This window comes from Schistocerca americana, chromosome 1 (assembly GCF_021461395.2).
Source record: "Schistocerca americana isolate TAMUIC-IGC-003095 chromosome 1, iqSchAmer2.1, whole genome shotgun sequence".
Lineage (NCBI taxonomy): Eukaryota > Metazoa > Arthropoda > Insecta > Orthoptera > Acrididae > Schistocerca > Schistocerca americana.
Window position 1 is genome coordinate 872,666,578 of NC_060119.1, and position 15,794 is coordinate 872,682,371.

The 15,794-nt window shown below is 35.3% G+C and overlaps 1 protein-coding gene across 1 annotated transcript in view; it reads right to left on the reverse strand.

Moving 5' to 3' along the window:
* Positions 1–677: 677 nt before the first annotated feature.
* LOC124614029 (beta-glucuronidase-like) overlaps positions 678–15,794 on the reverse strand; it is a 164,559-nt gene continuing 149,442 nt past the window's right edge. Inside the window, exons 12-13 of the mRNA XM_047142854.1 lie at positions 8,405–8,543; positions 678–981 (exon numbers count right to left, since the gene is read on the reverse strand). Of these exons, the coding sequence (XP_046998810.1) occupies positions 812–981; positions 8,405–8,543 (309 nt within the window). The 3' untranslated portion in view covers positions 678–811. The remainder of the gene's footprint in view (positions 982–8,404; positions 8,544–15,794) is intronic.

Here is a 15,794-nt window from a genome sequence, read left to right on the forward strand (position 1 = left end):
TCAAATAGGTCTCACTTTCAAGGCAACGCCACTAACTAAAAATGCTTGGTAGGTAAAAAAAAAAAAAATAAATAAATAAAGCATCATTTTTGTTTCTCTTGTGCTAGATGTTGTAAATAACTTCTTTACAAAGTTCAAGAATGTGTTTGCAGTAAACTGCTTCCCACTGCCACAAAGGTGATGCATTTTGGTGGAATTTGCAATGGATAAAGTTCCTTAGTAATAAAAGGAGGCTCATTTATTTTTTATCGTGGTTGTATACTAACATCAATTCCAATAATTCCTTACCTCTCATTAGTTCATAAATCTTCATCTTGCATTCTGCACTAGTCATTTCAGCTTTCTATCTGTCCACCCTCCATCCAAACACTCAAATACTGCCAACATTGCCCCAGTTGCATACGTCAAGATTTGTTTGTGTGTGTCGGTGTGTTTTTCAATTACAAGAAGAACAAAAGCAGCTTCAATTTTATGATGATTAAGGCTGTCTGTGTACCATCCATTACTCACTTTTATCATGTGAGTATTTGTTCATTGTTTCCACTTACAAGGTATATTGGTTTCTGTATTAAGAGCAATTATGTGCGTCACTCGCCCCTCGCCCCCCCCCCCCTCCCCCCAAGTGAATACAAGCATAAGAAATAGTAACTGAATAAAGGTAGCATGAAAAAGATATATTACATGTAAAAGTTTTATTTTCAGATAGATCGTGTCATTTTATAACTGCTTTAGTAAATAAAACACAGAAAAGCATAAAGTGAATTACTATAAATATGGATGCAGGTATAGACTGTGACGTGGAAAGTGGCATCTAGTTTTGGCATGTACTGCAGACATATAGGCCAAGATCTTCAGGAAGTGTTACATTGTAATCTTCTCTTGCAAGGGACCAGTAGCGCTCTCTCACCATATATGCTGCCATCTTTGGCTGACGTGCTCTTGTGAAAATTCCTTTCTTGTTTCCACCAACTCGTGTGTATGCTGCAATTATACAATGCTTACTTAAGTAGTATTCTTATTTGAATATGTAAATATCACATGTTCATAACCTATATCACTAACCAACTAAAACATCAAATAAATTCAGTGCAAGCTGTCTATTTAATAGCTTCCAGAGGCAACAAAAAATTTTGTCTTAAATGTATCATACAATTATTGATCAAGTTAAAAAATTCAAGATGCTGTCATTATCTACTCATTAAGATGTGTAACCTTACATTAAAGATGTAACACAATAAGTGAAGTATTTAAGTTTTGTAACTGTGTGTTTTTCTTGAAGCAGCACAAGCTCATGCCATGCAAATTGGCTTTGCATTCAGTATTTGAGAGTGGGAGCTCTTAACTGCTTCTTTTATGCATAATTTCAAACTTTTTCAAACCTTTTTTCAGTGATACCTCAATAAAATAATGAAAGGAAAAGTTTATCACTTAAAACATTTTTGTTGTTCATGTAGTAAAAATTTGGCTTCAGGTATGACATTAATTTCCTACTTATTTATTAGTAAGCCCATTCACAACACATTCTGCAGACAGCATCCACATTTACCACTGAATGTACATGCAAAATTATATCATTATACAAAACATATGAGGTTCAAGAGATATGGCATCAAAAATAGGAAGATCTGTGAAAAATCAGCTTTTATTAAAACTGAGAGTAAATTATGCAGGTTATACTCATTCAGTGTTTGATAATGAGAGCATTTAGGAAATTCCAACAAACTTTAAATATGCTGCTTTATAATATGAATTCTCAGGTTTCCTTTACATTACAGATATACTGGTACAGATCCAAAGTACTGTGTCTGTGACCTGCTAAATGCGGAGTCAGCCCTACCATAAACAAGGCAGTAGAACATTAATAACCTGAAGCAGTTGGGTATGGGATGTTTTGGATAAATGATCATTTACAAAAACTGAGTGTTCCTAGAAATATGAAACATCAAAACACTGACTGAAACACTAAACTGTACACACACAGTTTGCATCACTTGTCTTACAAATAACACTATCTCTCTCTCTCTCTCTCTCTCTCTCTCTCTCAACTGAAACCACACACCACAGAGTGTGGTTTCATTTGCCTGAGACTGCAGTCATGTGTATGTCTTGCATGTGTGTGTGTGTGTGTGTGTGTGTGTGTGTGTGTGTGTGTGTGTGTGTGTGTGTGTGTGTGTGTGTTGTTTATTGTTGATGAAGACCTTAATGGCTGAAAGCTTTAATTGTGGGAGTCCTTCTGTTGTGCCTACCTGCTACTCAACATCTCCATCATGTGGTGAGTACCAGCTTTCCTTTTCATAATATTGTTACATTCCATCCTGGATTTTCCATTGTTAGACTACATGGCCTAGTTTGAAAAGGTCAACATGGACATAAAAGTAAACATGCAGTTTAGGAAAATAAGTCCAAAAGAGGTTTTTTCTTCAAAACTGAAATTCATTTCTTTCCTTCTAAATCTCAGAAACTTTGTAAAGTTAGCACTTGGAGAACATCAGATTTTCCTTTCTGTTTTAACAACTCTATCCAAAGTAATAAAAGTTTTCCTAAGGAGATAGTTCTTCTGTAGCTTGGTCATTGTTACTAGTCTCTTCTCCATTGCTGCAAGGGACCTGATAGTTGGTGACACTGGCAGTTATTTCATTATCTGTCAATATTTGATACCTGGGTCATGAATTTCATATATAAACTTTGTGTTCTGCCTTAGTCTTGAATATTTTCCTGATTGAACTCTTCAAACCCTGCAAATTATTTAGCCAGCCCAGCTTGTCTGGATACCATTCAGCTTTCTAATTGCTAACTTAATAGTAGATCCAGATGAGGAAATGGAAATGTTCTTGAAATCCACAAATCTCAAGACTGTTGCATATTCAGTTATGTTTGTGTTAGGTTACTGCACTTGAGCAATACTGCTGGATATCAGTGTAGTATGTGGATAGCTATTTATCTATGTATAATTTAAGTAGATGGAACATGGACTGGCCATAAATACTAGTTCATTCAACATGTAAGTACAAGTACAGTGTTTGTACTACAACTCTGCTGTAGTACAAACATCGTACTTGCACTTGCACTAATCTGGTGTAGCCTACATTATTGACATTAGCCTACTTTCAAAACTAATTTTTCAGCCTGTTTCAATGAAAGCACAGCTAACAAGTGCTAAATTATATAGATAACAATGAGGTGACAATACCCATACATGTTAAACACATTTCAATTTCATAAAATTAATTATTTATACTTGCCAAAATTAAACATTGGGCAGTTCCACTATTTTAGTATCAGAATTTTGTTCCCTTTTTCATGCCTGCAAGATTGTTGGTGGGTTATTCTGTTGGAGCTGATCAGTTGCCTATTTATGTTATGTTTTATACTTGTTGATACCAACAAACAATAGTAGTACTCAATACAAAAAGTACCCAGTGTAGCTGGTACACTCAGACAGACAGATCCCTTGACACTGAGACATTGTTTTGAGATCAGAAAAATATTTTCTTATCTTTGAGTACATAAATAATAAAGCTATACCTAATTTACATTCCCCTATGAAAATGCAAAGATAGAAAATACTAAAATTTAATTTTGGGGAAACATTTAAAATTATTATTATTATTATTATTATTATTATTATTATCATTGTTGTTTCTGTAGTCTTCTGGAAGATAACTTGGAAACATTTGTAATGTAAAGTATTAACACTTATAAATCACTGTGAATCTAAACTAATAATCTTTGAAAATAATTATTTTTGCAGTACTAGATTTGTATCTTTGATGCACTATTGATCTTTGTACTTTTTGACATTTAAGTAGCAGTATATATATGGAGCAAAGTGATACATGTTGGTTGAATTTGTCACACATATTTGTGCAGTTATGAGTAACAATGATAGACTGAAGAAAAGTGGAATTATTATGTTTACAACACCATCAAATTTTATTAGTCATATTAATATCCAGTGCAGAAGTTGGACCTACATATCTTACTGCAACCAATAGCAATGAGTAATACTTCAAAACAACAGAGCCTACAAAATGAAGAAACCATAATGGACTTCAACAAAAGAGTTATTTCAGACTAACTACTTTTAATAATTATTATCCATTTGACTATGTGAACTCTGATGTTTCTCATTTATTTTTCAGCAGTTTAAAACATGGAGAAACCCAATCCAAACCACATCATTGTATAAATAGGTTTGAGGAGACATTTTTAAATTTTGATGAAATTCAGTATCTGAAGAGTTGGAAAACATTGGAGTATCTGGTGCAGTTACTAAGGTGTGGTTCAAAGAAATGTTATAACCTCTTATCTACCTGATTAACTGCAGCTTTAGAGAAAACATGTATCCAACTGTTCTAAACATCACTGTTGTGAAACAACTACATAAAAAGTGAAGTAAGGAACATCACTAATTCCCTACCTTAGTAAGATATTCAAAATTATTATCCTGTCAAGCTTAGTGCCTTTGCTGGCCAGAGTGGCTGAGCGGTTCTAGGCGCTACAGTCTGAAACCTCACGAACGCTACGTTCACAGGTTCGAATCCTGCCTCGGGCATGGATGTGTGTGATGTCCTTAGGTTAGTTAGGTTTAAGTAGTTCTAAGTTCTAGGGGATTGATGACCTCAGGAGTTAGGTCCCATAGTGCTCAGAGCCATTTGAACCATTTAGTGCCTTTTTCAGAAAACACAAACTGCTTATAGGCTGTCAGCATGGCTTCAGAAAAGTAAGTAGTACAACCACTGCAGTTACACATTTATTCCATAGCGTATACTGTCTGTTTGGCCAGAGGACACCAATTGTTGGTATATTTTTAGATCTGACAAAAGCATTGAACAAGGTAAAACATCTCTTTAAAAAACTGATTTTATATTATGTGGGGAATACACCAATGCTTGTTGAACCATAAGCAATGCACCAAACTGACATACCAAGAAACAGTGTATTAGGGCTCAATCCTTGTTCCCTTTCACTTGCTTATATATATTAACAACATTGCAAAACACATTAACTTCCACATTGTAAGCTATGCAGATGAATCGTAAATCAATGCTGTGGTAGAGGATATTAGAAGCTAGAATCTTTCACTAATAGTAAGGTTACAGAATTAACAACATACTTCAACAATCAGGATCTTCAGTAAAATGTAAACAAATCTCAATTACTGACATTTAAAACTGGCAGTTTTCACCACACCAGCGTAAATTATGTATGTGACATCTTGGCAGCAGAAACTGACAGCTGTAAATTTCCGGTTGTGTACATTGATACAAATATGTGATGGACAAACAACATTAATTTTGTATGTGAAAAAGTCAATGTAAGTTTACATTTCCATAGCTCACGAAGGTAGTTCCTAGTAAAACATTAGAAATAATTTACTGTGGAATAATTTACATCTTTCTCAACTATGGGATTGAATTGCAGAGCTGTATACCTGATGTCCACTTAAAAAGAATATTGCTATTATACAAAGAAGCAATAAGACATATATATGGGATAGGCCATAGAGAATACTGTTGTGTAGTGTTTGTGCAGCACCAGTACTTAACAAAATATTTTAATGCTTATTTAAATCACTTAATTATTTTTACAAGTCAACCAAAGTTATCTAGTAGAGCAATGTAAAAGCCACAACACTAGAAGAAAACATAACCACTTTCAGAAAAGGACCAAATTAAAAATGACAAAAAGAATCTTATATAGCAATGGTTTGATTTGGCTTAACAAACTACCAAACTATCTAAGAACATGTAAGGTGTCTGACATAAATTTAACATAAATTTAAAATCTTTTTGGATACAGAAATGTTTATATTTGTTTAAAAAATACTAAGGTTGTGATATGAACTAGTATCATATAAATCATAAAGTAATAAAGATGTAAAATACATATAAGATCAACAGTTGTAGTATGCTACATATTTTACAAATGTAGTAATTCTCATAATATTACTTCCGGCATTTCCAAAAGGCAGCATTATGCTGGCTCCATGCAAAAAAATGTAAATAAATTAATAAATATATGACTATACAAAAAGACTGTTACAGACATTCAAGATGATAATAAAATTCTGTAGGATGATAGACAGAAGTATCTTTATCCACCATAAGACTATCTACCTATATAGAAAATGGCAAAAAATAAATGGTCAGAATTTAGTGTGGAAATGTTTCAAAATCTTAACCTCACCAGGTAGGCCTACTTTGTTGCCATTTTTTTCTGAGCATATGAGGTCTGTTAGAAAAGTATCCTCAATTTGGCTGGGTAAAAAAAACTGGTTTACCTGGAGCATGGGACACATAATCACCCTCAAAGTAGTTCCCTTAGGCCCCACACACTTCTGCCAGTGGTGCTGCCATTCTTGGAGGCATGCCAAAAGAGACTCTTTCAGTTATTAGTTTAGATCAGCTGTCGTTGCTGCCATAATGTCCTCTCTTGTCTGAAATCACATCCCTTTCAATGGTCTCTTGAGTTTGGGGAACAGCCAAAAGCCACAGGGGGGCATGTCAGGAGAGTAAGGAGGCTGCTGAAGCACAGGAATCTGGTATTTTGCCAAAAAAGTCTGAATCAGGTGCAAAGAAAGTGCCAGAGCATTGCCGTGATGGAGACACCAATTCCTTGTTGACTGCAAGTCTTGGGGGGTGCATGGCATCATGTAGGTAACAGAGGACATCCCCAAAGCACTCTTTGGTGCTTGTTTGACCCTGTGGTGCATACTCATGATGTACCACACTGCAGGATACAAAGAAAGCAGTCATCATCACTATGGCATTGTTGTGCACTTGGTGGGCCTTCTTTGGTGTTCTAAGATGACTATTATTTGATTTCCAGGCTGTTCCCATATACCCAGGTCTTGTCACCAGTGACTACAGTGTTCATGAAGTTGGCTGTCACTGTTTGTGGAGTCCAGCATGTCCTGTGAGAATTCAACATGAAGTTGCTTTTACTCCAGTGTCAGTAGCTTCATCTTAAGTTTTGTTGACATTCTCTTCATGCACAAATGTTTGGTCACAATGGAATGTGTCAAAAAAGTTCTGATGTTCACCTTTTGCTATTTCTCTAATAATCACACAATAGTCCAACACCACCACAGTGTTTTCTTTGGCAATGACCTGGTCATTTCAGCATGTTGATGGCCAACCAGAGCACGACTTGCTCTCCACCAACGTGCAGCCATCTTTAAGCTGGTTGTACCATTCCATAATCTGTGTGATGCAATATCATTGTTACTGAAGGCTGTCGGAATCTTTCAAATGGTTTCCACTTGGCTATCACCCAGTTTCTCACATAATTTAATGCAGTAGAGCTGCTCCAGTCATTCCGTCTTTTCCCTTGCAGCAAAAAACTGACACAAGCACTACATACTACCTCACTCAACTGCTGATTGCCAGCAACTGATGCTATCAACAGCTGGGAAAAAATTCACTGATGAGCGTGAAGGATCAAGGTCAGCTCATGCAAATACGCTAGATTCAAATCCATCAGGTGTTTGCGAAAAAAGAAATAAGGTCGGTTAATTTTCTAACAAACATTCTGTACCTTTGTGAAGTTGATATAAAGACATGTATCACTCCATCCACAAGTTAAAAACTTTTCTAAGAAAAGAACTAATTGTTCTGTCTCACACTAGGCCACTTTAGTAACTATGAATACTACTAGTGAGGTGAAATCTTTGAGTGACCATTTCATTATTGTATAGCATTAAAATAAATGTGTTAAGTGTGTAATGTTATACAGACGTTCAAGGACTTGTTAAAATACTTAAAACTACAAGAAATCAAAAGGGAGAAAGTGAAGAAGCACAGTACTGACTTTTTTCCCCAAATAAGGTACAACATTGGAATTAATATCACTGGTACTAGCATGCAGCCATTGTGACACCAATATGCAAATATAGATTTCACTTTGTTTATAACAATAAATTAGCAACTCTCCATATTAAAAACAATGAAATTATGTAAGTGAGAGAGTGTGGAGAAGCAACAGAAAATCTTAATATAAATACACAGATATTGTTTTGTGATGTTTTGTGGTAACATACACAAAGATAAATTGTAACCAGTTAATTAGCAAAAAGAAACATAGAAATGATCTTTTCCTAATTTGTGATTTTGATAACAAGCTAATAAATGTGTACACAAGTTAGCAGGCAAAGTTTAAAGAAATCATTTTTGAGATATATATAAAGAGAAAAATGTTAATTAAGAGCTCAGCAGTCGAGAAGACAAAGATCAAATGCATGAGAGAGGCAGAAAAGATTTAGTTAGTTATTAGATATTTTAGAAGAATGAAAAACTAACAAGGACTAAGTAATATATCAGCTACGAATTTTCTAATTCAAATTCTGTACCTAAATATGCATGGATGCTTCAGCATATTCTTAATACTGCTGTTAATTACTTACTTTGAGCAGTCTTGAAATCAGCGAAATTCCATATCATCTCTCCAACAAAATATCCTGTTTCTCTGAGTCTGTCAAAAGCCTTGAAGAACTCAGAAAACATAACTTCTTGGTATTCTTCTGACCATATGTAATCAGGTAACTGCATTAAAGAAAAACTGAAATTATTGTTTGAAGAATGTTGCAAATTAGTTTTATATTGTAAAAACAGTTTCATATGTCTGTTTACTTTGTTCTTCCATTATCTCCATGTGATCACCAAGTGTTCATGAAAACTGAAAATGCTATGGAACAATGAAAGCATAGGGGAGAATCGGGCACATTGAACCATAAAAAATATTTCTCCATGTTACTCATCCAATAATTTTATTACAGAGTTGTGATTTACAGATGTTACAGTTTAATCGTTCAAGTATCAAATGGCCTTATATGATTGCATTGTCATTAATTGTGTTTTACCTACACGCCTTCGAAGAAAATTTGGTAAATGGTTCATTGTGCCCCACATGTGGAGTACAATGAACCACTTTAAACAGGTTCATTGAAAGAACATATTTAGCATACAAAGTAAGTGTAAATGTACTTTAAACATAATGTTTACATATATTCCACGCGTGAATCATATAATTAAATTTTTAGGCACACAGTCATGTAAATTATTTTGGAATTACCGAACATCAATGGACTTGAAGCTGATTCCAGATTTTAAATATGATTTTTGTCTCTTTCTCACACCATCAGTAGCAGGTCATGGAAGCATGTAAAGTATGTTGCTAGCTGGAACAAAAGCTTCATCCTTTACCTGAGGAAAATAAAACTTCCCTCCCATTTTTTCACTTTTTCTCAAAAATGGCACCTGATAGTCCCCTGCGTCATCCTTTGGTTTCAAAATCTTCCCCACATAGTAAACCGGTGTTTTGTTTTCTGGTTCAAGTTTGGTGAAAATGAAACCATCTGTTTCTGGTAATTTGTCCAAGTCTTCAAAGTTGTACTCAGATTCACCAGACACATCCACATTGGCATCGCTCTCTTCATAATGCGCCTCACTAATGTAGTCATCTGATTCCTGCTCATAAAGCTTCTGGTTGACCTTTTTACTGGGATGTTTTGTGGATTGCAACAAATCTTTCTCCAGTGTATCAGCTGCAATTTAACTTCGTCCTCTCTCACGTTTATTGCTCTTCTTTCTGTTCTCTGCTTTTGGATATCCTTGAATTATTTCAGGAGAAACTCCATTAGGAAAAGCTGTTTGGGTGTTAAGCACTGCAGATGGTCCTGCTTGCTGCAGATCTTGTGACTGGCTGACATCGACCGAGGCTTTCCCTGCAGATTGTGCATCCTTGATATGATGGAGAGAATTTACATCTGAAGTTGTTCTGTTTGCCTCCATGACACTTTCTATTACTTCACTGACCATAAAGTCTTCGTCAGTGAAGATGTCTTCATCAAATGGAAACATTCCACATTTCTTGAAAGCTGAACATATGTTAGTGGGTGTCATTGATCTGTCTTGAGCAATTTTGAGTAATAAGTTCCCTTGAATGAAGAGATCACTCCTACACGTAGAGGCTGCAGTTTGTTTGAGGTATGTGGGCGTATAGTTAGCATAACCACCCCATTGCCTTTTGCTACATCTGTTACCTCAATTGACAGATGGCTTTCATGATTGTCTTAAATTAGAAGCACAGGACTGTCTTTGCTACTAGTGAATTTGTGGATGAAATGTTTCATGACATCCAAAAAAAGTTCGCCTTTCATCCAGCTAGTCTTTGTTGATAATCCCAGGGTGCCTGTTGGTACATTACCAGTCCTTATCATATGTTGTTTAAAATGTACTCGAGGAAATATCATTGCTGGGGGCAGGAAAGTACCACCTGCACTGATTATGCAACAGGTGGTCACTAAGACACCACATTCTCCACTAGTAGTTTCAGAAATCTGTTTACTTCCATTTTGTGCCACTACCTTTGGAAGTCTATCTGGTACAGTTGAGGTACTGGTTTCATCCAGATTGAAAACCCTTGTACCATCAGCGAAAGTAGGGTATCTCTGGTAAAGGCCTTTCAAGTTTTTGAAGAAATTCAAAACAGTATACTATTTATTTTATTTTGATCCAACATCAACTGATTACAAAAAAAGGTTTTTTTTGTTCCAGTCTTCTGGATAAGTCAGAGCCTTACTTACTAGGGTTACAAATTATTGGCTGGCACTTTTATCTACACAACTTTTTCTAAATTTAGCTGAGAGCACAGACTTACATATATGGACTATACATAAAAAAAATTGTTATTGCCATACTTAGATTAAGGAATCTACAGTTTGTAACACAGTATTCATATCTGACATTCAAATATTTACAGTTTGTGACACAGTCTAAGACCTGAGATTACATATATTTTTAGATAGATGGTCTTCCATCATACGAGTGTACTAAATCTAGAAACTCATCTATTGAATATACAGGATTGTTTAGGAGCCATAATTTTAATTTCATTTTTAGTTTTGTAATGGGCAATTTGGAGATATTAGGATGGAAGCAATTCAGTAGTTTTATGCCTGCATAGTGACGGCTTTTCTCATAAAGTCTTGTTCTATGAGAGATGATGTGGGGTCTCTCTCTACCTCTAGTGTTGTGATCGTGTATTTCTTTATTTTACTGTTTACTTCCCTAATGATTATCTTCAGCACATACAGGTTATGAACAGTTAGTATTTTAAATTCTTTAAACAAATTTGTGCAGGACTCCCTGGCACATTTCTTTCCCATAATTCTAAGTACCTTCTTTTGTAAGGTAAGTACACTTTTCATATTACCTTTACTGCTGGATCCCCATACCTCTATCCCATAACTTAGATGGGATTCAAATAGTGCAAAATATATTTGCCTCAGAGTGGTGATGTTGCAAAAAGGTGTCAGTTTTCTTAGGACATATATGGTAGTACATAGCTTTTTGCAAATGTCATTCACATGATCAGGCCAGTTTAACTCTGCATCTAGTGTCAAGGCAAGAAATTTGGTCGAATATTGTTTTTTAATGTATTCGTCACCCATTAAGATTTGGTTTTCATGAGTTTTTTGCCTCCCAAGATCAAATTCAATATAGGCAGATTTATTTGTGTTTAATTTTGGTTTGTTTCCATTAAAATACTGTAGAATTAAGTCTGCTGCAGTATTGGATTCCACTTAGAGCTGCAAATAGCTTGGATTGCTGCATATTAACGTGGTATCATCTGCATATAAGATGGCTGTTGCATGGTTTGTTATGGACTGAATATCATTTACATAGATAATAAAAAGAAGTGGTCCTAATATTGACCCCTGTGGGACACCAACATTTATGTCAGTGGTGTTTGGTTTGTATGTTCCCTCTGTAGTGCTAATAGACACAAACTGCTTCCTATTTGTCAGGTAGGACCTCATCAGATTATGGGCTGTGCCTCGAATGCCATAGTTCCACAGTTTGTCCAGAAATATGGTCGTATCAACACAGTCAAATGCTTGTTGTAAGTCCAGAAAGATGCCACATGCATGTTCTTTATTATCTATTGCTTGAGTGACACCTTCGATTAAGTTGGATGCTGCTGTAATGGTGGATGGCCCCTTGACAAACCCATACTGCCCCTTAGAAATCACTTTTTTGCATACCAGGAAGTTCCAGATTCTTATGTATATTACTTTCTCAAAGATTTTGGATATTATTGGAAGAACAGAAATGGGTCAAAAGTTTTCTACTAGATTCCTGTTTCCTTTTTTTGAAAATAGGCACAAATCGGGCAATTTTCAACCCATCTGGAAATAGACCAGCTTCCATATGAGAATTGATAACTGTTGATAAATGTGATGCAATTTTATTTATACATTTCTTAAGAGTGTCCAGACTAAGACCATCATATCCTGCTGCATGGGAATTCTTTAAGCTACTCACTATTTTAATTATTTCTTCTTTACTTGTTGGCATCAAAACATACTTCCTGACACTGGTGTTCCTCTGAATTTGTATTTATGATTTTTAAGCTGATTGTTTATGCTGGAGCCAACAGAAGCAAAGGAATCGTTAAATAGATTCTGCTATCTTATTCTGATCAGTTTCTATTGTCCCGTTTGTCAGCAAGTGATTTTCAGTTGTATGGTTCCCAGATTTACCTATTTCTCAATTTACTAGTGACCATGATGTTTTGGAGATATTATTTGAGTTCTGAATGACACTTTCAAAATGTTTCTGTTTTTCTGAAATTAGGAGGTTTCTGATACTTTTTGAACTCTTCTTTTAATTTTTTATTGCTCAAGTCATTTAACATAGGGTACTCATACCATCTTAGTTTTTCTCTAGCCTCAGTGACAGAACTTGATATCCAGTTTCGGATTACGGCATGTGACTGAATTCTCTTTTTTATTAATGGGCAGGCTTGGTTAAGAATGTAGAATAGTTCACTTGAGAATACTAATTAAAGGATGTTGCTCTGGATAAGCTGCAGCCATCTGGGGTTCAGATACTTAAAATGGGATTTCGTTTCATGAACCCATAGAACCAGCCTACATCAGCCATTCCCTCTGTTGAGTCCTCAGGACATTTCAGACCATTTTTCAAAGCCAGCTCACTTGCTAAGCATCTGCATGTTTTAGAGTCAACACCAAAGTATATCTTCAAAGAATGCAACCAATACTCCACTAATTCTTTCTCCTGCTCCACAGAAAATACCTCACAATTGTTATTTGTGTGTGTGTGTGTGTGTGTGTGTGTGTGTGTGTGTGTGTGTGTGTGTGTGTGTGTGTGTGTGTAAGTATAATCTAACTTCTGCACCATTTCAGTGCAGTAATGTGTTCATTGTAAATAAGTATTACAGTAGTTGTATTACATGTTTCTTACCTTATAAATAAATAAAAAACTTTTTTATTTTAAATTCAGTGCAATAGTATTTGTAAAATGACTCTTAGTGTTCATTAAAAAATGACGATCATTCCACTTGGGACCTGTGGAATGGTACATTAGCTTATTTGTTTTAGTTTAAATATTTGTCATGTATTGTTGTTTTTCTGACATGTTCCACATCCTGGAGGACCTCCTCACTACGGATCAATTGGAATGAAAGTAAATCTAATCTAATCTAATAGCTTGGTGTCAATCTTTTACTGGAACCACATTTAATGTTTTGAACACATCGTCGAAGAGTAGGGTAAGGTATTGAATGATATTTAGCTGCTTGGCGAACTGCCATGCCCTTATTAAGAACATCCTGTACAGCTCCTTGCGTAACATCATGGTCAGTTTTACCTCTGTCCATCTTCCTGAGGTATGAATGAACTATCTTCAAACCTGATAATATAAAACAGGACTGCTGAATGTTTGTAATTTAAAAGCCTTAAATACCTTCACATATGTTTTTACCCATGCTAAGGAAATAAAGTACAGAGTGCTTGCATTAGACAATTAAAAGATTCCTGGGGCACAATGGACCACCCTGAGGCATAATGGACCACGGCTCATTGTGCCCCGGGAGAGCTCGGTTTAATGTCCCCCAACAGTACATATTTCAAACAAAGCTCATATGAGGTTATGTATGAACATTGTTAATATTTGAAAACCTATATCATTAAAATACAGTATTGATATTGTTACAATGACTTAGTTTCTCTAAAATTTGGTGACAAAGGATTGAACAAAATTCAATCTATCTATGTCTCCAAAAATTACTTCACTGTCATGAAACTAACATATCACCAGTACAACACTAATGGTGGGAACTAGATCCTGCAGGAAACAAATGGCAGTCGGTAGAGCAGTATTGACAACATATGCACAGAGGAAAAAAATAGTTTACCACCTTATACTGAAATTGTGCTACCTGATTCATTGTGACCCACTCTCCCCTACCCTACAAGCAGCAGTTAAAATACTGATTGGAATGGAAGAAACACTACAGATTTTAGTAGATTCATTTACTATTCTAATTTTAGCGAAATTTTTATCACTGGTTCATGCTGGTGCTAACTTCATGATTTTTACAACAAAAATTAGAAACAAATAAAAAATGTAAGGGACAGACTACACTTGTCAGGTCAAATGTATCAAAGAGATGAGGTTATGGTAGGTCTGACAAAAATGATAAATTTTAATGTTTTGATATTAAAATTAACAGTCATGGGCTACTTAATATAAAGGGAAGTAATAAAATGCATGGTAAGAAATACATATAAATTTCAAACTATAAAACAAAAAGTTGAACATTTCTATGGAGTTCTAAACCCCTATGTTAATTCTACTTTCAAATACAGCAACAATGCTCATAATCATCATACGTTTTAAGTTTAAAAATCCCCAACAGAGACATTTGTCTTAATCAAGCTCTGCATACTCAATGCAGCTCAGAAACATTTGGTTCATATTTCAGGTAATAAATGTTCATATACCATGTTTGATTTTCCATAGCCTTTTCACATCTAACTGTCTGAACTCATACATAATGATTCATTTCCCTCAGGTTACCATCCATGGCAAGCCTGTTGCTGAATGCAGATATCTGATTTTAACACTAGTCCCTTATTCTCTCATTAAATTAACCATTTTTGTCATTCTCAAAAAGTTATCTGACATGCTAGAATAAATTCATAAAGAGAGCATGGCCAGGAAATCTGAATGGTTCCATAGCACATGAAATGTCAATTCAGTTAGTTACTAATACTACCAACTATTTCTGCTGTAATTCTCATTATGCAGAGTGCTATTTTATATATGCCATTCACAGCACAAGCAGATTAGGAATACCAAAAACAAAAAGATGACATGAACATTAATATTATTTGGCTTTATTGCTAAATTAGAAACAGAATTTTCATACTGTAATAGAGAACAATGTGTTAAACATGTCTGCTTTGCAACCCTTGTTTTCCCTTTAGACGATTTTTACTTAGCTCATCATTAGTTTCTCTTCATTATACCATCACACACTATCTTACTTCTATACTTGAGCAGTGGAAAATCTGGAATGGAATAACAACAGCATGAATTAATATTCACCACGTAGCGGCAGCCCTGGGAGGATAATGTGCATATTTAGCAGTAGACTGTTGAACAATCCACTGCTAATGTCCATATCTGCCAACCAACACCTCCACAGATGACAACCCAGTCTTCATTGCACTCAGAGGACCCAAGACATGTAGTCAGTATTTGACAGCTACAGTAGACTATTCAGTGGTCTACTGTAAATTTGCCTGTCTGCTGCCCAAGACTCTTCTATGTGTGGAATAGTAATCTATCCTAATTCATACAGTTATTACTTCTATATTTGCTACATAGCCAGTTGTCAAACAAATACTAACAAAGAGACAGAGGGGCTGGCCAGTACTTACCTCAGCTCAGTACAGCCGATAGATACACAAAACAGAACAGAAA